The sequence below is a fragment of the Mustela nivalis genome, assembly GCF_964662115.1.
Source record: "Mustela nivalis genome assembly, chromosome: 7".
In the NCBI taxonomy this organism is placed as follows: domain Eukaryota; kingdom Metazoa; phylum Chordata; class Mammalia; order Carnivora; family Mustelidae; genus Mustela; species Mustela nivalis.
The window spans coordinates 67,979,922-68,006,361 of record NC_139026.1 but is presented as its reverse complement, the minus strand read 5'-3'; the positions used below and the strand labels follow the sequence as shown (position 1 = coordinate 68,006,361).

Here is a 26,440-nt window from a genome sequence, read left to right as displayed (position 1 = left end):
GCAAGATAGTCTCAAGTATAGTCCATTAAAAAGGCTCTGAAAACACCTCCTAAACATGGTAGCAAGAGGGAGTACAGGCTTCAGGTCAACCACGGAGTGAGAAGTGAGAGGGCCAACTTGCAACCAAGTGTTCATTCATCCTGTATTCATCTGATGGTTATTGAACACCTATCATTCGTTATTCATTCCATAGTCATTTGGTTTGAACTCACTGTGTGCCAGGTGCAAAGGCAAACCTACTCACAAAGAAGGCAGTTTGTTGGAAGAGGGGAACATATATGTAGCCACGTCTAACCTCATCTGTTCAGTGTGTTGCCTGCCACGATGAGGATTCCACGATCTGGAATCTCTAACTGGCCTATGAGTGAACAGGTAACTCAAGGAACACTTCACAGGCCAAGCCCAGGTTGAGCTGGACTTTACAGAGCGAGGAAAGATGAGGAAAGGGTGGGAAATACGGCCCGCGCCAAAGGAATAGAATTCGAGAGTGCATGCCACGTGGGGAGGTTTTGAGTGGTCAGGTTGGTAAAGCTTGGGAGTTGGAGGAAAAACAGAGGTGGTAAGGTATTTGCCTAATGGAATTTACCTCCTGCAAGGATTCTTAAGTCCAAGGTAACAGAATTGGCAGAAATAGAAATAAATGTGTGAAGAGACTAGACTTTCACCTGCTTGACTAGGTCAGTGCACTCCTTGAAAAGTATTTAACTACTCCATTGGTGATTCTTAACTTTGGCTTTGTTTTGCTGTGGTGACCTGTGGTCTTTTAAAAAAAGAACTCCTTGAGCATTATGAACTCTTGTAAATATCACTAGTCTCGAGAAGTGTGAGTATGTATGCTCATAGTGAGTCAGTTTTTAGTATTTTGATTCTAAGATCGTTTTGTGATACTGATTTTGGAACATCTGATTTCCATTTCAAATGCAGTAGCTTCGTGAAACCCTTCTAGAACTTGCTATAGCAGCATTTCTAATCTTTCCATCGGAAGAAATAACAACTTTTACTTTTTATCCTCAGTGAACAGAAACCTTTTTTTTTTCTACCTCATGAAATGTATCTGTTTATAAAAGCACGTGGGGTTTTAAAAGCAGATGCCTGCTAACATTCATCATCAGAATGAGGAATTCAAAGCTGTAGAAGGCCAGTCTGAGTACTGCTTAAGATTGAGAACGTGTATCATACATCCTGGCTCTGTTCCAAAAAACTGTCCTTAAGAAATTATGTAAATTTCATTTTCATGGCAGTCCCTGGGGTTGGAAGTCTTTCAGGCCACAACTTGTAATGTATTTGGATTCTTCGGTTTACAATATGACCAGAATTATGCAATGGTTATAGGGCAGGTATGTGGTCAAGCTGATGTTAAAAAAACTTTATCCACTCTAAATACATGTTGCAGCCTTCCTCAATTAGCTTCTGATTCTTTTGTGGCCTCATGGGCAATGTATCCAGTGCATCTAAGTTTTTAGAAGCAACATGCTGCAATTTCCTTTTTTGTTACTATGTGCATGTACGTGTGTGTGTGCGTGCGCTCAACACATGCCTTTTATTACTTCCAGAATTTATATGGGAAACTGCATTATTTGGAAAGGTAGTATAAGAATACCAGTTAATTCTGGAAAATAATAGATGTCACATCTGCTGTGTTCTTGGACGATAAGGTTGAGTTTGTGTTTCTCTGGTTTAAACCTAAAGTTATTTGCTCTTTTTTTTTTTTTTAAGATTTTATTTATTTCAGAGAGAGAAAAAATGAGAGAGCATGCACAGGGAGGAGAGGCAGAAGCGGACTCCCTGCTGAGCAGGGAGCCTGATGTAGGACTCCATCCCAGGACCCTGGGATCATGACCTGAGCTGAAGGCAGATGCTTAACCAACTGAGCCTGCCAGGCACCCCTGAAGTTATTTGCTTTCTTCATTGACCTCTGGATGGCCCTATCTAACTAATTTGAGCTCCAGTGGCTTTTGTTTCTGTTGTAGTTGAATGAGGAATCAGGAAATTCTATTGGGATTACCCGTCATATGATTATGAGCTACTTACATGAGATAACAAGGGACATATCAGATATACTGCTGTATTTCAAAATGATGTTTTTATATTGTGTGCTCTCCGTGAGCCTTTTTGTGTATCTCCTTAATGGCTTTTATATATGAGACAGCTGAGAAAAAGAAAAATGTGACTCGCTTTCCCAATCGGTGTTTCCTTCAGCATTTACACCATGCACAGACATGTCCGAATCTGATAAAAACATGCGGGGCTGGAGGGAGGTGAAGAAAGTGAGCACGAATCTAAGCAGAGCCCCAGGCCAGTGCTGTGGTTGCAGGATGATACCTGTTTCCAGGCTCTGCAGGAGCTTGGCGTAACCTAATAGAGTTGAGCAAAGTCACAAAGAGTGAAGTCAGAATGGGAGCTAATAAAGTTCCTGGTAAGGTGTGGATGGGGACGGTTGGGGGAAGTAGTTGTGGACTGCTTCCTAAGCTTTCAGGGGAAGGAAGAAAGGCTTCAAAGACAAAGGGAAGGCTTGCCCTGAGATTTGGTCCTGAGTAACAGGGAGGAAGCTGATATGAGCTGCCCCCAAGGCCGCCTCTGTAAAGACAGGCATTTGCAGTTCTGGGTTTGCAACTTGGGAGGAGAGGGGAGGCACATAAGGGCAGCCCAGGACATTCCCAGTGCCCCCACCCAGAAATAGCACAGATCATTCAGGCGGCATAAGTAATTTCTGCCTGCCCACACACTCGCGAAACTTCGTATGACCCAGCTATGCGTCCCTGCGAGCATGTTAGTAACCACTGTTCCTTTTAGGTCATGATTTTTCTGCTTGATGGGAACTTGTCTGGTTTGGTGATAACATGCCTACCATGCCCATTTTACCTATTTTGAGGCAAATGGACCAAGTTTTAGACTCGTGTTTTCTAGCAGTGGTGGCAGCAGCTGGCTGAATTCTATTCAGGTTCCTTGGATTAAGAATGTATGCCATTTTATTTGCTCACAGTCGTTTCAGTTTTAAAGAGAGTCAAGCCTTACACATACTCCTTCATCTTTTCAGACAAATGGACACCTGCCCGGAAATGGAGAGGTGTATCAAGAAAGGCTAGTACGTTTAGAGAATGATAACGAATCTCTCGTTCTTCAGGCAAGTGATTTTTAACAATGCTATTCTTCCTCCACAACATATTTACAAAGACCATTTTAAATTGGGATGGCATATTCAGATGCTTGGGAGCCGGATTGCTGATAGAAATAAGTGCGTACACACAATAGGGAGTGGTGAGGACTGTGGTAGCACCAAGGTGTGCCTCCCCGGTCTAGAGTGAGCAGCCTCGGCTCCTCTGATGACAGCCACAGTGTCATCTAAGCTGACTTTCTGATCTGATCTGTCATCTTAGTTAATCTGGTGTTTTTAATTTACAGCATAAATTGCAATTTTATACCACAGATTTTCATAAACCTGAATGTTTTTGAATCTGAATCTATTTAATTTTCAATTTTAAAAATGATCCTGTGAGCTGAACAGAACAGAAGTGAGTAGCGGACTCTGGTTTAGTGGCTAAATTTGAGTTTTCTTCTTCTTAATGTTTTAAATGCACGACAAACATTTTTATTTTGGTATTTTGAGTTAAGTAAATTGCAGTGTATTTATGGGATTGGTGATCGTGGGGAAAGACTCACGTGTAGTCCTTGACAGCTTCTCTTTCAAACATAACTCCATTTCCTCTCTTAATCTCTAATACTACCTCCCATTCCCATTCCAACCTCCCCAAAATGATGATCTATGCACATACCCTCTCGCATAAAATGGTTGAAATGAAGTTAACCTATAACTACAAGGTATTGCATATCCCCAATCAGCCGTAACCTCCTTAAAAATTGGGAGTCTGCAGGTCAAGAAGCATCACTTAGATAGGATTGTAAAGGACTGCTGTCTTATTGACAGTTTTTTTTTTCCCCTTACAACAAATGGGTAGTGACATCATTCCAGTTTTTGTTCTATTTAGAGAAATAAAGTTTGTAGTGGGACCCAAATCCTTCCTAATCTATTGCAGTATTTTGCTCTATATATAGGTAAGTGTGTTAACAGACCAGGTGGATGCTCAGGGGGAGAAGATTCGAGATTTGGAATTTTGTCTTGAAGAGCACCGGGAGAAGCTGAATGCCACAGAGGAAATGCTGCAGCAGGTATGTTCAGAAGCCGTCACTGAGGTGGGGTTTTCTTGCTCGCCTGTTTGAAGTTCTGCACTTGTTTGTTGTGTCCCCTCGGACGCAGCATTGAAGTTCATGATTCACCGAGACTGGCATATTTTAAGCAAAAACCGAGGGTAACTGGGTCTCAAAACACATGCATAACATAGAAAGCGTTCATGTAATTTGAATCTGGAATAAAATACTGATAGGATTATAGGTAGTTTTAATGTTCTTCTTTAAATTTGCATATGGTTTCCTAACCCCCAGATATGAGCATATATTTTATGATTAAGAAAAAAGATACGTACCATATGTGACTTTTATGGGGAAAAGAAAACAAACCCAAACTTGTAATACACCACACACACACACACACACACAGTGCTCGTAGACGAGAGGGCCTATAATATAGCGGGTAGGGTACGTACTGGAGGGAGACTGTTTCAGTTTGAGTCCTTGCTCTGCCACATCCTTGCTGTATGACCTTTGGCAGGTTTTCAGCCTCTCTGTTCCTCACCTTCCTCATTTGTTGAACACAGATAATTCCTGAGTTATCTTTAGTAGGAGTTTCTGCTTTAGAAAGTTGTTTTGAGGATCGAACCACATCAGAACAGTGCCTAACACAGAGCGACCCTGTCAGCATCAGTGTTCTCATCAGGCTTTGAAGCAGTTAAGATTTCTGCATATCTAGAGCATGTACGTCTCCCCAGGAAGTAAGCGCACACTTAGTTCTGCTCCATGAAGGTTCACAGAAGCAGATAATATTTTCAAATTTTATCTGTTTAGTGATTAATCTTTACCACATTCCCGACTTGATAGTTACTGCTTTGCAGGGTAAGACACAATCATATGTGGTGATTTTTAATAAAACAAGTTTTGAGTGTATCTCTTAAATTCCAATAGGAGCTTCTGAGTAGGACATCCCTAGAAACTGAGAAGTTGGATCTGATGGCTGAAATATCTAACTTGAAGCTTAAACTGACCGCTGTGGAGAAGGATAGATTGGATTATGAAGACAGGTTCAGAGACACGGAGGTAAGTGATACCCTCCCCCTTAACATACATATGCGTGTGCGTCTGTATATGTCATACACATATTTCCAGAGCAAGTTGAAATTCCTTGTAGGCGTGAGGGGGAGGTAGTTAATGGCTACGTGCTCTCGTTCATCCGTGCTCCTTTTTAGGAATAATCTTTAATTACATTGGCTTTTTTTACATTGACTTTTTAATCACTAAATGCTCATGGCAATATTTATTGTGAGACTTTTTGTTGTTCATACCTTTTTTTAAATTGTGAGACTTTTGATATGAAATTTTAATGCTTTCATTAGTCTTTAGAAAGAACTTTTCACTTTGTGACATTTGGAGCTTCTCTCTGTTCGTCTGCCTGTCTGTCCTCCTGTCCGTCCTCCTGTCCATCTGTAGTGGTTTTCTTCATTATGGAAATAATGGGTTTAAGTGTATCACTTTACTAATAGCCATTTTTACATTTTACTGATTATTTTCTATATAATAAGTAGGTTTGAAAATATGTACAGAGAACATGCTTTTATTATATAATCATAAAAATCAGATTTTTAGAGTTTATTCAGTTTGGCCTTCTACTTTTGGTCTCTTCCACACATAAATCATACCAATTAAATAAAGCTCAGTATACTTTTGTGAAATTTGGGATAGATTCTACAACTTGAAGTACCCATTTTTGTGGTTAAACATGTTTTGTTCTTTGGGCTGTTTTATTGTTAATCTGGGTCTTTTATTTGCTTATTATTTGTTGTTGGGAAAAGAGAGCATATCCGTTTGAAATCTGTTTATTTGGAAAAAATTTGAAGATCTGCAGGACTCCCTTATCTCCCAGGGAATCTCTTCCTTTCTCTCTCTTTTGTTTCCTCGGTTGGAGTATGGAAAGTTGTCATACTGCATTAGAAACTGCGTCCCAAGAAGCGGAGAGGAGAACTCATTTAAGTATTCTTCCCCCTCTGTTTTCTTTGCACACGTTTCTTTGAAGCCAACTCTGTACCATCATGATAACGGGGTCCCTTAGGTATGTTATAGCTGTGGGCAAGTCCCGCATAGACTGGCTTTAGTGAGATTTACTCCATTGCTATTTTCCAAATTCAATTTTCTGCCAAAATGGAACTGTAATGGAAGGTCTTGGCGTATGTGTTACTTCCTCAACAGCAAAAGGAAATCCCCAACTTAGTTCACGTTCAATCTTCAAAAGTTCTTTGTCAGTCACCTATATGAGCATGTTCCTCACTTGATTGAGGCTGGGGCTCTTAGAACAGAGCTGAGAAAGTCATCCAGTTTCTCTAAAATTGTCCCTTTTGTGCTTTCTTGAAAAAATCCATTTGGATATTTTCCTCTATTTCCTCTCTGTCATTCCCTGACTCCACACTTGCTGCATAACATGACAGAGTTCAGTCAACAGATGGACTGCGTGCCATGGAGGTTACTCTGGTGCAGGGAAAGACGTCGCAGTGTTCTGGTCAAGAGTTGGCCCTTTCCCTTGTGTCCATAAAGCTGAGGGGGAGTCATCCTGCATGACTGGTTAATTTGGATCGGGGATGTTAACCAAGCATTGGGACTAAATAGAAGTGGATGTGTTAGGATTTTTTGGTAAGACTCCAGAGCAGTAGTCACATCTCTTGAGTTTGTCTGCGTTTTTTTAAAAAAGATTTTATTGAGTTGAGAGAAAAAGAGCGTGTGAGCAGGGGGAGAAGGTGAGGGAGAATCTCAAGAGACTTTGTGCTGAGTGAGGAGCCTGTCGTGGGGCTCGATCCCATAACCCTGAGCCGAAGATCAAGTCAGAGATGTAAGCGATTGAGCCACCCAGGTGCCGTGTCTGCATTTTTTTAATAAAACTTTTTTTTTTTTTTTCCTGGTGCTTCCTTCCTTTACTCATTACTCATGCATTTTCAATCATAAACAAAGTGATCCTGTCATCAGACTTTCAGTAAACTCAATCCTTGATTTTTTTCTAAGATATTTAACACTATTGGTAAAATACCACATGCATATCTAGAGATTATAAACTATAATCTGATCAACCTCATTACATATAACAACAAATAAAATAGTCCTCAAAATTAAAACCGAATTGAATATGCTCTTTCCTATTTTTGTTCCCTTAATAAAATGTTTGGTGGGGGCGCCTGGCTGGCTCAGTCAGTAGAGTGTGCAAGCCCCATATTGGGTCTGGAGCCTCCTTTAAAAACAAACAAAAATTTCCCTGGCTGTTTCATGAATCCAAAATTCCTTAACTTTGTCTTAGAATTTTAGATTATTTGGAGATTAATTTCTAAGAAAATATTGGAGTGGGGAAGAAATACAGGCACTTCTGAAAGATTAAGGGTAAAAGTCTTGAAATCCTGGAATTTTGAAGACTTGCCTGCAATGGCTGATAGGAGATGCTTAACACTATTCAACAGTGCCCCCTTCTGGTAAGAGTACAGATGCCAGAAATGACGTTTCTGCGGAGCCTGAAGTTTCTCGGAGAGGGAAAAGGGACTAGTAACAGGGGTTTTCTTTTTATAAAGAACTGAATTGGAAATAATTTGAATTCCATTATTTTAAAGTCTTATATTGAGCTATTTCCAGATTTTCCAGCTTGACTGACTGTGGAAAAACAGGACTTCTTTCAGGTTGGAGATTTACATTCATACTTAGTGTTGCCAGAAGGGAAATTTGGGTAGGGTTTGTTTGTTTGTTTGTTTGTTTGTTTTTTAACAGAAAAATTATCTCAATTTATAATTGTGGTTTTTTTAGTTACTTCTTTTTGCAAGTTGTCACTGTTTCTAAAAGAAGAGTTAAAATAAGACAATACCAAATAGGAATTCAAAGCTGCTAGCCATGAAAAAGTGGCAAGATATATATTAAAAAGACCAGGAGATGAAGGAAGGTCACTAAGAATTCTAGTATGCAAGAATGATTAATAAATGGGGGATAAATAAATGGGAGAAACTGACTTTTTCCTTAGACTTGAATTCCGAACCTGTAGATAAGGAATCACAGCTAAAATGTTATTAAATGATGTCAAACAGTTCCTGACCTCATTCGTGAAAGGAGGAAACAGCTGTTCCCTTACTGAGGTACTGTACTAATAACAACTGTACTAGGGGCACCTAGGTGGCCCTGTCAGTTAAACCTCTGACTTGAATTTTGGCTCAGGTCAGAATCTCATTGAGCCTTGCCTAGGACTCCATGCTTAGCGGGAGTCTGCTTGAAACGTCTCTCCTTCTTCCCCCCTCTTTAGGAAAAAAAAAAAAAAAAAGAAAAAAGAATTATAATAATAACTAATGAGTAATTATTATATAGTACTGTTAAGTAATTTAGGAAAGGCATCCCTCTCCCCATGTGTGAATCATTACTCATAGAAGTTTAGTAAGAAAGTTTTATTTCTTATGGTATTGCTTCTTTTTTATGGCATTTTTGTATAGTTCTGTCATCTGTTTATTTGTGGCTCAGGAGTAGAGGACTTGTAAAATGAGGAATAAAAACATGTTAAGCATTGGTGGAGTCTTGATGGTTTGTAATCAAAAAAGAAATCCTTTCCACAGTATTTGAAGTTGGTATTGTGTGGCATTCTGATTCCCTTTTCCTACTGTCTGGGCTCTAGACAAAAATATGTTACTGTTTCTTAGAACACTTAGACAAGTTTTACAAGCAAATTAGTTTTTGTTTTGTTTTGTTTTTTTAATGTGAAAGAGAAAAGCTTCTGGCTGTATTTGTATTATGAAAACCTTAGGATTATTTTCTTTTTTCTGTTCCAAATGTAACATTCATGTTATGACAATGTATTTGTAAATTACAGGGCCCTCATCCACCCTCAAGCTGACAATCCTTGGTTTAAAAGGTTTACATTTCAAAAAAAACAATAAAAGGATTTAAATTCCATTCCATTCTCCCAGACTGGGTTGATGAACAATCTATATTTTTGTTAGACAAAGGAAGAAATTGTAAAAATATTTTTATAAATAATCCACAGATCACTGAAAAGGCCCTAAAAGTAATGGCTTTACTAAAGAAAATTTTTCTAGTTAATTTTTAAAGTTGGAATCTATATGGTGATTTTTAGTCCAGAAATAGCTGATGATTGATGTATGCGATTGGCTACCTTTGTTAATCAAAATTGAAAGTCACCTTTTAACTCTTAAGCATAGGAGACAAACTGAGGGTTGCTGGAGGGGTGGGGGGTGGGGGGATGGGGTAAGGGGGATGGGCATTAAGGAGAGCAGTGATGTGAAGAGACTGGGTGTTATATAAGACTAATGAATCACTGACCTCTACCTCTGAAACTAATGATACATTATATGTTAATTATTTGAATTTAATTTTTAAAGAATTACCTTTGATTTCCATAATCTCATGATTGTGGGCCAGATGCATGGAGAATTTAAAATAGTGTTTTAACTAGAAAGATGCTTTGGGCCTCAGGGAGATACATTTATTTCCATTTGTCTGATCCAATTCCTACAACCTGAACCCAGGGGCTTGTTGACTAGGTTTCCAAGCTGCTATTTTGGCCTACATAGGTGTGTTGTTGCTTTCCTGATATGTTTCATTGTTCCTCCTTTGACAGGGGCTAATGCAAGAGATCAATGATTTGAGGTTAAGAGTCAGTGAAATGGACAATGAAAGACTTCAGTATGAAAAAAAGCTGAAATCAACCAAGGTAAGCTTTCTCAATGGCAAAAATTTGTAAACAGCCTGACTCACTTACCTATGATCCATAATACAAGTTCTCAACTCAATAGATGATAAAGAAGTTATCTTACAAGTGAATGAAATTTCCCCCCAAGCTGGAGACTTTCTTGAATTTGAACACCACTATTCTGAATTTTTAAAACTTGGGGCTTTAACTAATCTAGTGAAACATAACCTGTTATTTCTGTTAGTTAACCTAACCTCCTTTATAAACCGATACTATTTTCTTGGATATTTAGGCTTGTCTTTTTCTATCTGTGGTTTCTTTCACACCTCTGTCTCTCTACCAGGCTTTAATGGCCAAACTTTCTAGCATGAAAATCAAGGTGGGTCAGATGCAGTATGAAAAGCAGCGGATGGAACAAAAATGGGAGTCACTGAAGGTGTAGTAGACTTTGGGTAATGGGGTCCTGGGCCTGTTTGCTTTCTGGCTTGCGCTGTTTTGCCGTGATAGTGTTTTTTAGTAGCATGTGCATTCATCGTGTGTGTGTCATCTGTTTTTTTAAAAATACATTTAAAAAAGCTGATGGAAGGGCCAGTGCGATCCCTGATGTTGTTTTCAGAAACATATGAAATAATTAATGAAAAATAATAAATGGGCAAAATAAAAATATTCATTTAGAAATTTGATCTCATTCTCTTAGAGTACCTGAGATCCAAGCTTGGTAAAATAGTTGTAAAAATGCACCTGGAAAAAGATATCCATTTTGCCTCAGACTGCTTCTTCCTTTGGGACTTTCTTACAGGTTAACTGTATCATGACAGTGAGTTGAAATTACTGCTGTAAAGAAGCTTTTTGCCAGTGCTACTGAAAATTCCTTGTACTTGGGATCCATGCCTATCATAAGTAAAAAGTATAGGGCCAGCTTTCTTGCGTCTTTGGAGATCTTCTCATAGTACTAAACACAATACCTACCTTAAGAGACTGAAAATAAAATGTTTATCAGTTATAAAAATACACTTATTAGCACTGCAGAGCTTTATTTTCTGTGCTAAAATACAGCCAGCAAAATTTCAGTTTGCTAAAGCTAATTCTTCACCAAAATTAAACTGAAAATTTAACATTAGTAAATAGAATATTGGACTTGGAATCTTTAATAGCTACATAGTAGACAAGAAGGGGGGGGGATTTAAAATCTGTTAAATCTTTTTTCCATTGTTGTGGGAGACTCTGTCCTTTTATTTTGGTGATGAAGATGAATTAGTTAGTCCCATGATTTGGCTAACATTGTTCACCACTTGCTACCTTACCCATCAATTAAGCTCTGCCTTGTTCATGCTCAGGGAACATGAATGCCATCTTGAAATACTAAATAAATCTCAGTCAAGTCTTGATATATATTTTCCAATTTGCATTTTATTTTGCTTTTATGACACTCGGGGTCTAATTTGATTATCATCCTGGATTAACTGGGGGAGGGTTTTTTTTGTTTGTTTAACATAAGCTTTAAAACTTAGGCTACTCAGGTCCTAATTACACTTTAAAGCATTTTGTTTTAATTTGGTCACACAGAAACTTGAAACACTTATTCCAGAATTATTAGACATTGACCTTCATTAATTGTCTTGCTTCCTGCTTCCTCTTGCCACTGTCTGGTTTCTGAAGTCTGCATCTAGATTCCTATCGTTTTTGTTTCATTCCCAAAAACTCATTATTGACTTAAGAGTTAACATGCTCCCTGAATATTCTCCTTTAGTCATAATTCCCTGTTGTAAAACGAGCTTATCATTTGTAGGACGAACTGGCATCTTTAAAAGAACAGCTGGAAGAGAAGGAATCTGAAGTAAAAAGGCTACAGGAAAAACTGGTGTGCAAGATGAAAGGAGAAGGGGTGGAAATTCTCGATCGAGGTGGGCACATACATTTGACATTTGTTCTCTTACTTTCTTAGAAACCTCCCTGTGCAGCCCTCCCTTCCTCCCCACACCTGCAAAAGAACCCCGTGTCAGTGGTGAGTCCTTTCAGAGAAAGGAGAAGGGTAGCGGAAACCAGCTGAGGCCAGGACAGCAGGGCCTCCTCCGAAACTCTTCCCTGTGCCTGGGGATCTAGTAGCTTCCTCTTCAGCAGCTGGAGGAGAGCAACTCTGTACTTCATGCGGTGTTTATTATGCATTACTAAGTTGTGAATTCTGTTGAGACAGTTCTTGTTCTGATGGCAGTACAAGGAAGTGATAGAAAGCATTAAAAGGGAACATTATCATGTCCCAGGTTTAATCTCCCTCTGAACTGAACTTGAAACAGCATGAACTAAGAGATTTAGAAACCGTTCCTTACACTTTTGAGAGAAGAGAGGAAAGGACTTTGCATCTTTGGAAGATCAAGGAAAATTTCTTATGGTGGACTGAGCCCTCAACCTGCTAGAAAGCAAAAATAATCCTCTTTTTTGAAAACGTGTGTGAATTTATCAAAAATTTTTCTCATAACTGAGGAAGTTTGTCTTGAATATTGTATGGACTGTCATTTTTAATACACGTTATATGTGATAGAAAATAACTTGAATGAAATGTGTTTTTTATGTTATATTTGGAAATATAAATGCACAGAATACCTGACAACACTAGGTTTGATTTAACCTTTCTTTGCTATTATAAATCACTGTGGCATGCAAACTACAAAGCAACTTCTGACTCTTGAAACTAAAAATTCCATTGAGTGTAGCTTTAGTACATTTTTATGTGAGCATCGGTAACCTCACTGTCTGAATAATGAAGGGCTTCAGTTAGGTTACCTATAATGTCTTTCTTGGTTCTAGAATACCCTGGCTTTATATCCCTGTAGTTGTAATTCCCTATGGATCAGAAAGCTAACTCATCAACCATTGAAGGATTTTTCCCCCCTTGTGTATTTTGGCATATAATAGAATTCTGGCGTTGTGTTTTTTTGTTTTTTAAGGAAGCTCTACACTCAACATGGGGTTGGAACTCACCTCCCCGAGATCAAAAATCACATACTATATACTGACTGAACGAACCAGCAAGGCATCCCTAGATTTGTGTAGTCTTTAAAGGATGTTCACAGATAGGTCATGCCTTTAGGGTTTTAAGAATAAAATGGAATCATGTTGTGGGCTAGAGGACGTGTTGGAGTAGTGGTTCCCAAAGACGGACGCTGGTCTATGAACTGCTTATCGCCAACACACAGCCCGATAAACACAAGAGTCGGGAGCAATGTTTAGAAACTTCATAGCAATCTGATGTTGGCATAAGATCTCACTGCGTGATCAGTGGACTCATCTCATTGAACGGGAGGTAGACCACGTCAGAGTCATTGAATTTGAGTGGTGAGGTTCATGTGTCCTAAGCCAAGTGCTGGGCACATTCAGGAAAGCCATGTGCTGACCCGTAATGGAAATGTTACAACCAAACATCACTAATGGTGTTTTCACCCCGTAGAGTATAAGGACTGCTTGTATTCCACAGACCTAACTTTAATATGCCAGGAAATCAGGGTTCACAGAGAAGAAGTGACAGAGGTAGAAACTCAAATCTAGGTCTTTGGATGAATTATATTCTCTTTCTAACCTTACACAGAGCATCATGCATTGCAGTACCATTCCTAAAGCCACAAAATAGTGTTTAATATTCAGTTTTTATAGGGTTAGCTTCTTTATCTTAGGCAAAAGACTAAATAATAGTACTTTAAAAATATTTATTGTTGTAATGTATATACTAACTTCCAATTCGATGGGTTTTCCTACACAGATGAAAATCTTAAAAAGAAGCTCAAAGACAAAAGTAAGGTTTTTGGTGTCTTTCCATCAGCCTTTAAATTCACCAAAAGTACTACTTGGACTGTTCTTTGCATGTGTTTTAAAAACATTTATCTCACCAAAGATGTGAAGTTGCTTCATCGATAAGCTCTCCATTTCTTCAGAGTGCACAAAATAGAGCGTATATAAACAAACAGTAAAAACAAGGAGTAAAAGGTCATTTTGCTGATTTTTCCCCCCCCGATTCAGCCCTTTTGCTCCACAGGGTATAGCAGAACACCCAGAGTAACAGAGGGGAGGAAGAATTTTTTTTGTAGTTCGGGAGACAGAGTATCTGAGGAGAAAATTACTTTTCAAGGTTTTGTAGCCCACTTCTTCCCTGAGATCTACATTAGGAACTAAACATACCCTGTTGGTGTTAGACAAGATTGTACCCAGGCTGATTAACAGAACCAGCCTCATCGAGATAAATCATTAATTAATAGACTCTTTCCTCCAGATGTTGAATTCTTACACCCAGAGAATTGGGCATCAAAAAAAAAAAAAAAGGCATTTTCTACAGAATATACCTTCATATTGAAAGTGTTTTATCAGTGATGAATGATGCATTTTAAAACTTACCTTAAGTAGTAGTTTGTTTGTTTGTTTTTCTCAGAAGCAGGTAACCTTAGCTCAATTTTTTTTTCTGTTTGAATTTTTTAAAATTTGTGATTTCGTTTTAGGTTGACATTTCATCTTAAAATATTGGTTCTTTTATTATTAAAGTAATGTGCTTTTGTATTTGACTGTCAAATTTTAAGGAAAATCACATTTACCTTTTAAAATAGTGTCATAAATGATGTTTATAGATGAAGCAAAGTACTTATCCTTCTGTATGGAACCTACAACCACCTTCATAGCATGACTGCTATTGATGCCACATTCCATCAGGCTCTTGCCATTCATGCCTCCATCTTGGTTAAAACTGAGTATCCTGTCCTCTGCTTATGTCATTGTGTACACTGTCCATCGCTTTCGCCCACTGCTTTCTAGGTTTCTTGTTTCTTTTTTTTTTTTTTTAATTGAAAAGCCGTGTTTTCATGGTTGTAGCACTGAAATTTCACCTTCCGTGTTCTCGTGAGGATTTTGTTATTGCTTCGAGAGAGGGTAGTTAGCTCTGACCCATATTGTTTGCTTCCTGGAGTGGTAACTATTCAGGCGACATGGAAGGTGTTCATTTTTCAGATTTTCCCCAAAAGAGGATATGGACGGTAAACATTTCATTAAAACACTTCAGTCTGAAGAGTCAGCCCCTTGTTATTGTCACACACCTTAACAAAACTGACTTCTGACGTGTTCTTGTGATATTTTCAGATATTGAAGTGCAAAAAATGAAAAAGGCTATGGAATCTTTGATGGCAGCAAATGAAGAAAAGGTATCTAGATGAAATTAAAGTATTTATGTGGGTGTGTACCACCATTTTGATCACTCCATGAGTTTTCTTGAGATATGCCAGGTTGGAAGAACCCTACACACTACTGATGTTGAGGGACAGCCGTTCTGCCTTTCTACCTTCATGTGCCTGCTCTCGGTGATGGCAGTTGTCATTGTGACTGTGTGGGTAGAGTGGTGACCGGCAGCACTGGGTCCACTGAGATCTCCCTCTCCCACCTCCCTGTGAATCTGGAAAAATGTTCAAGCCCTCAGATCATTTCTTTATATTCAGGTGGGAAATGAGAGAAAGGATACAGTCCATAGTGCATCCTTTCTGGGCTCGCATGAACTCTGAAAGGGGTGGTCCCTGACAACTGTTAGCTTCCCGATGAGGTTAATTTTCTTCATATCATTTTCTTCACACTCCTGGATTCTTTCACATGAGGGATTGTCTCTGTTCTCCTGAGAGGTGAGATACGAGAACAGAGGCATCAGTACCATGAAATAAAATATGGCCCTAGGCTGTCTTTTAGCTTTGTTGGCCAAATGCCAGGGACTCCAGCGTCTTCTTTCCTGTTGCTTCACTGATTTCATTCTGATGAGAGCAGGGAAACAGTGTCCTCTAAAGCAAGGTGTTTTTTCATGGCCTACCTGATCAGCCATATACCCAGCGGACAGCAGCAGTCGGGTTCAGCTCGCATCATCAGAACTACTCTTACACCTCATGTTACTCAATGAATAGGACAAGGAGGCATTTTCCCAAGAAAAGAGTCATTTCAAGGAAGTAAAAAAACAAGCAACTGCCAAAGAACTTTGCCTTGATCTTTTTGTCTCAGCTTGTTTCTTTCTCTAATTCTTGTGTTCTCTGTTTTACTCTATATTTTTGCCGTTCATTCTCTTTATTTGCTCTTTATTAGGAAATAAACTCATTGCCCTCTCCACCCACCTATATTTAGGTTTCTTTTTGCTAGTCTTTACCACTGTGGAATAAAAAGGAAAGTCATTAGCAAGGGGCCCATGTAGTTTTTACTTTTTTTTTTTTTTTTAAGATTTTATTTATTTGAGAGAAAAACAGCAAACAGGGAGCTTGATATGGGGCTTGATCCCAGGACTCTGGGATCACTACCTGAGCCAAAGGTAGACGCATAACTGACTGAGTCCCCTCGGTGCCCCCATAGCTTTTACTTTTAAAAAAGTAATCACAAATTCATTTAGTCTTAATTTCTCTCTCTCAAAAAGCATCAATAACAAACAAATCTCCCAGTGTTGACTGAGGGCTTACTAGACATTCAAACTGCTTTAGGAGCACCAACGCTGACATAAGTTTTTAGTAGTTCCAGAAGGCTTCAAAGAGGTTGCATTTGAGCAAAATCTGAGGAAAGGCAAGAGTTGTTTATCAGGAAAACGAAAGCTGCTAAGGAGAGTATCTATGAACTAAACATGTCTCAAAAGCCCAGACTTGGCACAGCCTAGTGCATGTTGGGAAAGTTCAGAATGAGATAAGGTAGAGGGGTATATGACGCTGACATTTACACAGGTTGACAGGGTTTTTGAAAACCTTATTTTGGATTTGAGGGCTCCTGGGTGGCTCAGTTGGTTAAGCACCTACCTTCGGTCAGGTTACGACCACAGGGTCCTGGGATTGAGCTCCACATCAGGTTCCCTGTGGGAGCCTGCTTCTCCCTCTCCCTCTGCCCCTTCCTCCTGCTTCTTCTTCTCTCACTCTCACCCTCTTTTTGTCTCGAGTAAGTAAAAGTCTTTGAAGTAATTTTTTTGGGGGGGATTTGAGAACAAGTTTCTAGTTTGAGTAATGAGGTGAATGATAGTGCCCTCAAAGAGTTAAGGGAATCTAAGCTCAAGTACCAGGGGCAAATAATGAGCTTAATTTTAGAGACATTCACTTCGATGTGCTCATGGGACTTTTAAAAGGAGATTTCTCATAGAAAGTTGGAAAATGAATCTAAATTTGGGGGTTAATGTATAATTATAGATGGGGTAGGGAGTGAACCCAGTCCATTTTAGGAAAAATACAGAATTATAGATTTTCGGAGACTAAGCTATAGTTGATATGTAAATTAGCTTTTGCTCCATGACAAATCACATTTATTATTTCTCATACTTCTGATGGTTGATTAGGGGGTTCTCCTGGTCTGGGCTGGCTTTGTTGATCTCTGCAGTTAGCTGGTGGGTGGGATGGGGCTGGATGGTCTAGGCTGGTGTGACTCCCATGTCTAGTGATTAACATCCTTGCGTAGATTGGGCCCATCTGGGATGTCTCTTTTCCAAATGATATCTCGTCTTCCATTAGACTAGCCTGTGCTTCTTCACATAGTGAAGGTTCCCTGGAGCAGAGAGAGAGGGCAAACCCTAACCACATTTGTTGATATCTCTTTGACCAAAGCAAGTCACATGGCCAGGCCCAAAACCAGTGAGAGAAGAGCTAGGGAGCCCATTTTTTTAGGATCCACCAGAGTGGGGGTAAAGGACAAAATCTTAAAGCACTAACATTTTATAGACTGGGCTGGGTAGATAGTGGAAGTAGAATATCTATCTGGTCAAGGGATTAAGAAATCAAAATAGAAGAAAAGAAAGAGTGGAAAGAAAAGTGAAGGAAAAAGGAGGAAAGAGTGGGGTCAGTCAAGTATCAGAGGTCAAATTAGAAAAAGGATGAAAAGTTCTCTTATTTTTAGTAAATGTGAAGTCTCTGATGACTCTGATGACTAATTGGTACAACTTTGGCTGAGTGTTTTGAGAAGAGAAAGGCCAGATTATGATTGATGACAGCAGGTAAAGACAACAGGTGTAGTAGATCTTTCTTTCAAGACCTGCCCATAAGTTGGAGAGGAGAATAATTAAAGTTGATTTTTTTCTTGTTTTGTTTTTGTTTTTGTTTTGTATCTTATTACCTTGTTTTGTTTTTGTTTTTAAAGATGGCAGCTGAAGGATAGGATCTCTAAATTTAGAGGTACTTTTTCTCTATCTCTGATGTACGTAGGAAAACTGGTAAAATGTAGATATTACCAGTTTTACTAAAGTTTAGAAATATTCCTTGAATAATGTAAATAATTCATGTCTCCCTATTCTTTGTGTTGCAATTACTTTTACTGTTTAAAGTCATAGTTTAAAGATGACAATTTATTTTATTAATAGGATCGGAAAATAGAAGATCTTCGACAGTGCCTGAATAGGTACAAGAAGATGCAAGATACAGTGATACTGACCCAAGGTAAAAAAGGTACTGTAGCTCTATAGGTTTTTCTACTTTACTTGATTTTAAGTGGCTATGAACTTTAACATTTGTTTTCATTTTCCTGGAATATCCATTATTCCAAAATAGTTTGTTTATTCATTTATTCAACAATATCATTAGGAAACAATATCACACACTTTCTTGGTGAGTAGGCCAAAGAGAATACTGTGGACTGGTTGGTCAAGGAGAACCTCTGTGTGGAGTTCATCAGATAGCATTCTAGACAGAACAGTGTGTTCTAGAGCCTGTGGGGAGGGGCATCTGGGTGGCTCAGTGGGTTAAGCATCTGCCTTCAGCTCAGGTCATGATCCCAGGGTCCTGGGATCGAGTCCTGCATTGGCCTCCCAGATCAGCAAACAGTCTGCTTCTCCCTCTACCCTTCCCTCCTGCTTATGCTTTCTCTCTCTCTCTCAAAAATAAATAAGTAAATTTTATTCATTTATTCATTCATTCATTTATTTGTTTGTTTGTTTGTTTGTTTATTTATTAAAAGAGCCTATGGGGAAAATGGGCTCGGTGTATTTAAGTAGTAAAAAGACCGTTGTGACTGACTGGAAGGAAGTGATCAGGGGGAGAATGAGAGGAGATGAGCCGAGCGGATAGAAGTTAGCGTTGGCCAGGTCAGGCAATGTGAGGCATTCAGCTCTGTGAGCCCAGAGGGATCCACGGAAGGGTTTTTACAAGTCTGCGGCATTTTCGTAACAAATGGACCATATTGGGAGGAGGGAGCAGTATCAGAAGAAGAGAAGCCAGTCAAGAGGCTCTTGCAGGATTCCAAATGGAATGTTAATAATGGTACTGATTAGAAACACATTTTGGTGTTCGAACTAACACAGTGGTGTGACGAATTAGATGAGAGTGAAGAAGAGGAAAGAATCAAGAAAGACTGATGTTTTTGACTAAAGCGACCGGGGGTGGGGGGTGGGTGTGTGATGATTCCATTTACCAAGGTAGCGAAGCCTAGTGAGGGCGCACTGAAATGATTAAGGGGGGTTGTGTTCAGCTTTGAATGTGTTAAGTTAAAACATAAAATAAAACCAAAACCATAAGACATCTAAGTAAAAATAGTCACGCTTTGATGGGGATTAAGGAGTGCACTTGTTGGGATGAGCACAGGGTGATGTTGGGAAGTTTTGAATTACTATATTGTATACCTGAGACTAGTATTACACTGTATGTTAATTAGAATTAAAAACTTAATAAAATAGTTATGCCTTTTGATGTGGTATTATTCTATAGGTGCATGGTTCAGTTGGCCATCCTCAAATGTGGAAAATCTCTGGGGGTCATTTAAAACAAAAGTGTTAAGAACGTTGGAAGTTTTCTCATTCATTAGCAATGCAAGGTGGGGTTATTTGCTCTAAAAGTAAACATGAGTAATAAATTTTTTCAGAGATACTTGTGAAATACTCAGATTTTGGAATTTCAATTTCGATGAGTTCAAAAAGAAAGAAAATCCTACTTCAGACGAGGATTTCTGAGAGGGGAAAAAAAAATGGATCTTCATCTTATTTTCCACAGGACTTAGTGTATGTTAAAATTTTAAATATCCAAATGAGCAAGCAAATGAACCTCTGTCAGTGTTCTTACAGCGATTCTCATCACTCAGCATTTTCTCTGCCTTCAAGAGAGTGTCTCTTTTTAGACAGTATTGCAAATTAACAAGTGATTAATTTTTACGTAGTCATAACATTTATTTTTTTTAAAGATTTTATTTATTTATTTGACAAAGAGAAAGATCACAAATAGGCAAAGAGGCAGCTGAAAGAGAGGGGAAAGCAGGCTCCCTGCTGAGCAGAAGACCCTGAGATCATGACCTGAGCCGAAAGCAGAGGCTCAACCCACTGAGCCACCCAGGCACCCCTGTAGTCATAACATTTAAAACAGTATTTGATTTTATAGAATCTCAATACTGTAGTTTTTATATTTAAAAATCAAAGGAAAACATTAATTTCTATAATTATGAAACATAAGAAAATCAAGAAAAGAGGTATTCTTCATAATTGCACTGACATGATCATTTTTGTCAGTTTCATGGGGTTTTTTGTTGTTGTTGTTGTTTGTTTAATCTGGTTTTGTTTTAAAATAGACTCCATGACCAGCATGGAGCCCAACATAGGGCTTGAACTCACGACCTGGAGATCAAGACCTGAGCAGAGATGGAGTCTGACGTTTGGAGCACCTGGGTGGCTCAGTTTGTTAAGCGTCCGACTCTTGCTTTCAGCTCAGCTCATGATCTTATGGGTCGTGAGATCAGGCCTTACCTTGGCTCTGCACTCAGGTGGAGGCTACTTGAAGATTCTTTCCTTCTGTCCCTCCCCTGGCCTGTGCGTGCATGCAATGCTCTCTCTCTCTCAAATAAGTAAATAAAGCTTAAAAAAAAAAAGAGAGAGAGAGAGACACTTAACCAACTGAGATACCCAGGCACCCCTCCTGTACTTTTTTTCATCTTTTTTAATGCATATAAAATGTGTAGAAAAAGGAGGTTGTTTTTCGTTTTCTTTTCCAAAGTTAGTTGTATTATTTTACATTGCCAACAGCAATGTATCACTTGCCAACACTTGGTATGGTATTTGAAACTTCACAATCCTGTACATTTGATATGATTTTGATTTAATTGGTTTAGTGTTTAAGTATTCTCGTCACAAGTCCCTCGTGATGAAAAGTATTGGACATCTTATCATGTACTTACTGACATTTGTATATTAAAAAGAGGGAGTTTTTAACCACCATTGAAAATTATGTCCTGTTCTAATGAATAGTTTATAAACAGTGATTTCTAACTAGTATTTGTATTTACTTAGTCCTTAGAGAATGCGAATAATACCTACATTTTAATGAAATTAGAATAAATGCCTAATAAAAATATAAGAAGGTAAGTCTAGTTAACAGCTTTAAATGAGTTTAGGATTTTGTACTATTCAGAGAATAGTGTTTTAAGCATCAATTTTTGGTTTTAAAAAAGAATATCTGACATAGTTGTTCAGCAGCTAATCCTTTTCATTGCTGAAGATGTAGAAGTAGTTCTCAAAGTTGGCCGCTTTCCTGGGTATGTGGTTGCATTTGTCCATAAGGCTGTTCTTTCTTCTTTAAAATAAATGGCACAGAAGGATCATCTTAAGGAATCAGAAGATTGCCTATTGTTGTTTTTTCTTCTTTATATGTATGTGGTTTTTGTTTTGTTTTGTTTTGTTTTGCTTTAAGAACACAGAAATGATGATGTGAGTGCTGTGAAATGTGTAAACCTGGCAATTCACAGACCTGTACCTCTGGAGATAAAAATACATTATTAGTTTATTAAAAATTAATAAAAAAATAAGAACACAGAAATGATGAATGATGAATATTGAGTTTCTCATGGTGACTGTGTTGCTGTTCAGAATTAGTTTGTTGTACCACTGATATTCTCCAGCTTGGTTGTTTCTTTTTTTTTTTTTAATTTTTTATTTTTTATAAACATATATTTTTATCCCAAGGGGTACAGGTCTGTGAATCACCAGGTTTACACACTTCACAACACTCACCAAAGCACATACCCTCCCCAGTGTCCATAATCCCACCCCCTTCTCCCAAACCCCCTCCCCCCAGCAACCCTCAGTTTGTTTTGTGAGATTAAGAGTCTCTTATGGTTTGTCTCCCTCCCAATCCCATCTTGTTTCATTTATTCTTCTCCTACCCACTTAAGCCTCCATGTTGCATCACCACTTCCTCATATCAGGGAGATCATATGATAGTTGTCTTTCTCTGCTTGACTTATTTCGCTAAGCATGATACGCTCTAGTTCCATCCATGTTGTTGCAAATGGCAAGATTTCATTTCTTTTGATGGCTGCATAGTATTCCATTGTGTATATATACCACATCTTCTTGATCCGTTCATCTGTTGATGGACATCTAGGTTCTTTCCATAGTTTGGCTATTGTGGACATTGCTGCTATAAACATTCAGGTGCACGTGCCCCTTTGGATCACTACATTTGTATCTTTAGGGTAAATACCCAATAGTGCAATTGCTGGGTCATAGGGCAGTTCTATTTTCAACATTTTGAGGAACCTCCATGCTGTTTTCCAGAGTGGCTGCACCAGCTTGCATTCCCACCAACAGTGTAAGAGGGTTCCCCTTTCTCTGCATCCTCGCCAGCATCTGTCATTTCCTGACTTGTTGATTTTAGCCATTCTGACAGGTGTGAGGTGATATCTCATTGTGGTTTTGATTTGTATTTCCCTGATGCCGAGTGATATGGAGCACTTTTTCATGTGTCTGTTGGCCATCTGGATGTCTTCTTTGCAGAAATGTCTGTTCATGTCCTCTGCCCATTTCTTGATTGGATTATTTGTTCTTTGGGTGTTGAGTTTGCTAAGTTCTTTATAGATTCTGGACACTAGTCCTTTATCTGATATGTCGTTTGCAAATATCTTCTCCCATTCTGTCAGTTGTCTTTTGATTTTGTTAACTGTTTCCTTTGCTGTGCCAAAGCTTTTGATCTTGATGAAATCCCAATAGTTCATTTTTTCCCTTGCTTCCCTTGCCTTTGGCGTTGTTCCTAGGAAGATGTTGCTGCGGCAGAGGTCGAAGAGGTTGCTGCGTGTGTTCTCCTCAAGGATTTTGATGGATTCCTTTCGCACATTGAGGTCCTTCATCATTTTGAGTCTATTTTTGTGTGTGGTGTAAGGAAATGGTCCAATTTCATTTTTCTGCATGTGGCTGTCCAATTTTCCCAGCACCATTTATTGAAGAGGCTGTCTTTTTTCCATTGGACATTCTTTCCTGCTTTGTCGAAGATTAGTGGACTGTAGAGTTGAGGGACTATTTCTGGGCTCTCTATTCTGTTCCATTGATCTATGTGTCTGTTTTTGTGCCAGTACCATGCTGTCTTGATGATGACAGCTTTGTAATAGAGCTTGAATTCTGGAATTGTGATGCCACCAACGTTGGCTTTCTTTTTCAATATCCCTTTGGCTATTCGAGGTCTTTTCTGGTTCCATATAAATTTTAGCATTATTTGTTCCATTTCTTTGAAAAAGATGGATGGTACTTTGATAGGAATTGCATTAAATGTGTAGATTGCTTTAGGTAGCATAGACATTTTCACAATATTTATTCTTCCAATCCAGGAGCATGGAACATTTTTCCATTTCTTTGTGTCTTCCTCAATTTCTTTCATGAGTACTTTATAGTTTTCTGAGTATAGATTCTGTGTCTCTTTGGTTAGGTTTATTCCTAGGTATCTTCTGGTTTTCGATGCAATTGTAAATGGGATTGACTCCTTAATATCTCTTTCTTCTGTCTTGCTGTTGGTGTAGAGAAATGCAACTGATTTCTGTGCATGGATTTTATATCCTGACACTTTACTGAATTCCTGTATAAGTTCTAGCAGTTTTGGAGTGGAGTCTTTTGGGTTTTCCACATATAGTATCATATCATCTGCGAAGAGTGATAATTTGACTTCTTCTTTGCCGATTTGGATGCCTTTAATGTCCTTTTGTTGTCTGATTGCTGAGGCTAGGACCTCTAGTACTATGTTGAATAGCAGTGGTGATAATGGACATCCCTGCCGTGTTCCTGACCTTAGCGGAAAAGCTTTCAGTTTTTCTCCATTGAGAATATTTGCGGTGGGTTTTTCATAGATGGCTTTGATGATATTGAGGTATGTGCCCTGTATCCCTACACTTTGAAGAGTTTTGATCAGGAAGGGATGCTGTACTTTGTCAAATGCTTTTTCAGCATCTATTGAGAGTATCATATGGTTCTTGTTCTTTCTTTTATTGATGTGTTGTATCACATTGACTGATTTGCGGATGTTGAACCAACCTTGCAGCCCTGGGATAAATCCCGCTTGGTCGTGGTGAATAATCTTTTTAATGTACTGTTGAATCCTATTGGCTAGTATTTTGTTGAGTATTTTCGCATCTGTGTTCATCAAGGATATCGGTCTATAGCTCTCTTTTTTGGTGGGATCCTTGTCTGGTTTTGGGATCAAGGTGATGCTGGCCTCATAAAATGAGTTTGGAAGTTTTCCTTCCATTTCTATTTCTTGGAACAGTTTCAGGAGAATAGGAATTAGTTCTTCTTTAAATGTTTGGTAGAATTCCCCCGGGAAGCCATCTGGCCCTGGGCTTTTGTTTGTTTGGAGACTTTTAATGACTGTTTCAATCTCCTTACTGGTTATGGGTCTGTTCAGGCTTTCTATTTCTTCCTGGTTCAGTTGTGGTAGTTTATATGTTCCTAGGAATGCATCCATTTCTTCCCGATTGTCAAATTTATTGCCGTAGAGTTGCTCATAGTATGTTCTTATAATAGTTTGTATTTCTTTGGTGTTAGTTGTGATCTCTCCTCTTTCATTCATGATTTTATTTATTTGCGTCCTTTCTCTTTTCTTTTTGGTAAGTCGGGCCAGGGGTTCATCAAATTTATTAATTCTTTCAAAGAACCAGCTCCTAGTTTCGTTGATTTGTTCTATTGTTTTTTTGGTTTCTATTTCATTGATTTCTGCTCTGATCTTTATGATTTCTCTTCTCCTGCTGGGCTTAGGGTTTCTTTCTTGTTCTTTCTCCAGCTCCTTTAGGTGTAGGGTTAGGTTGTGTACCTGAGACCTTTCTTGTTTCTTGAGAAAGGCTTGTACCGCTATATATTTTCCTCTCAGGACTGCCTTTGTTGTGTCCCACAGATTTTGAACCGTTGTATTTTCATTATCATTTGTTTCCATGATTTTTTTCAATTCTTCTTTAATTTCCCGGTTGACCCATTCATTCTTTAGAAGGATACTGTTTAGTCTCCATGTATTGGGGTTCTTTCCAAACTTCCTTTTGTGGTTGAGTTCTAGCTTTAGAGCATTGTGGTCTGAAAATATGCAGGCAATGATCCCAATCTTTTGATACCGGTTGAGTCCTGATTTAGGACCGAGGATGTGATCTATTCTGGAGAATGTTCCATGTGCACTAGAGAAGAATGCGTATTCTGTTGCTTTGGGATGAAAAGTTCTGAATATATCTGTGATGTCCATCTGGTCCAGTTTGTCGTTTAAGGCCTTTATTTCCTTGCTGATCTTTTGCTTGGATGATCTGTCCATTTCAGTGAGGGGAGTGTTAAAGTCCCCTACTATTATTGTATTATTGTGGATGTGTTTCTTTGATTTTGTTATTAATTGGTTTATATAGTTGGCTGCTCCCACATTGGGGGCATAGATATTTAAAATTGTTAAATCTTCTTGTTGGACAGACCCTTTGAGTATGATATAGTGTCCTTCCTCATCTCTTATTATAGTCTTTGGCTTAAAATCTAATTGATCTAAGGATTGCCACTCCTGCTTTCTTCTGATGTCCATTAGCATGGTAAATTCTTTTCCACCCCCTCACTTTAAATCTGGAGGTGTCTTCGGGCTTAAAATGAGTTTCTTGGAGGCAACATATAGATGGGTTTTGTTTTTTTATCCATTCTGATACCCTGTGTCTTTTGACAGGGGCATTTAGCCCATTCACATTCAGGGTTACTATTGAGAGATAGGAATTTAGTGCCATTGTATTGCCTGTAAGGTGACTGTTATTGTATATGGTCTCTGTTCCTTTCTGATCTACCACTTGTAGGCTCTCTCTTTGCTTAGAGGACCCCTTTCAATATTTCCTGTAGAGCTGGTTTGGTATTTGCAAATTCTTTCAGTTTTTGTTTGTCCTGGAAGCTTTTAATCTCTCCTTCTATTTTCAATGATAGCCTAGCTGGATATAGTATTCTTGGCTGCATGTTTTTCTCGTTTAGTGCTCTGAAAATATCATGCCAGCTCTTTCTGGCCTGCCAGGTCTATGTGGATAAGTCAGCTGCCAATCTAATATTTTTACCATTGTATGTTACAGTCTTCTTTTCCCGGGCTGCTTTCAGGATTTTCTCTTTGTCACTGAGACTTGTAAATTTTACTATTAGGTGACGGGGTGTGGGCCTATTCTTATTGATTTTGAGGGGCGTTCTCTGAACCTCCTGAATTTTGATGCTCATTCCCTTTGCCATATTGGGGAAATTCTCCCCAATAATTCTCTCCAGTATACCTTCTGCTCCCCTCTCTCTTTCTTCTTCTTCTGGAATCCCAATTATTCTAATGTTGTTTCGTCTTACGGTGTCACTTATCTCTCGGATTCTCCCCTCGTGGTCCAGTAGCTATTTGTCCCTTTTTTGCTCAGCTTCTTTATTCTCTGTCATTT

General features: G+C 38.7%; 1 protein-coding gene across 1 annotated transcript in view; it reads left to right on the top strand.

Annotated features, from left to right (window-relative positions):
- The window catches only part of LOC309868516 (liprin-beta-1-like), a 153,713-nt gene that overhangs the window by 100,549 nt on the left and 26,724 nt on the right, over positions 1–26,440 (top strand). Inside the window, exons 4-11 of the mRNA XM_082738440.1 lie at positions 3,038–3,124; positions 4,054–4,167; positions 5,077–5,208; positions 9,755–9,847; positions 10,170–10,262; positions 11,616–11,730; positions 14,942–15,003; positions 18,153–18,228. Coding sequence (XP_082594566.1) covers positions 3,038–3,124; positions 4,054–4,167; positions 5,077–5,208; positions 9,755–9,847; positions 10,170–10,262; positions 11,616–11,730; positions 14,942–15,003; positions 18,153–18,228 — 772 coding nt within the window. The remainder of the gene's footprint in view (positions 1–3,037; positions 3,125–4,053; positions 4,168–5,076; positions 5,209–9,754; positions 9,848–10,169; positions 10,263–11,615; positions 11,731–14,941; positions 15,004–18,152; positions 18,229–26,440) is intronic.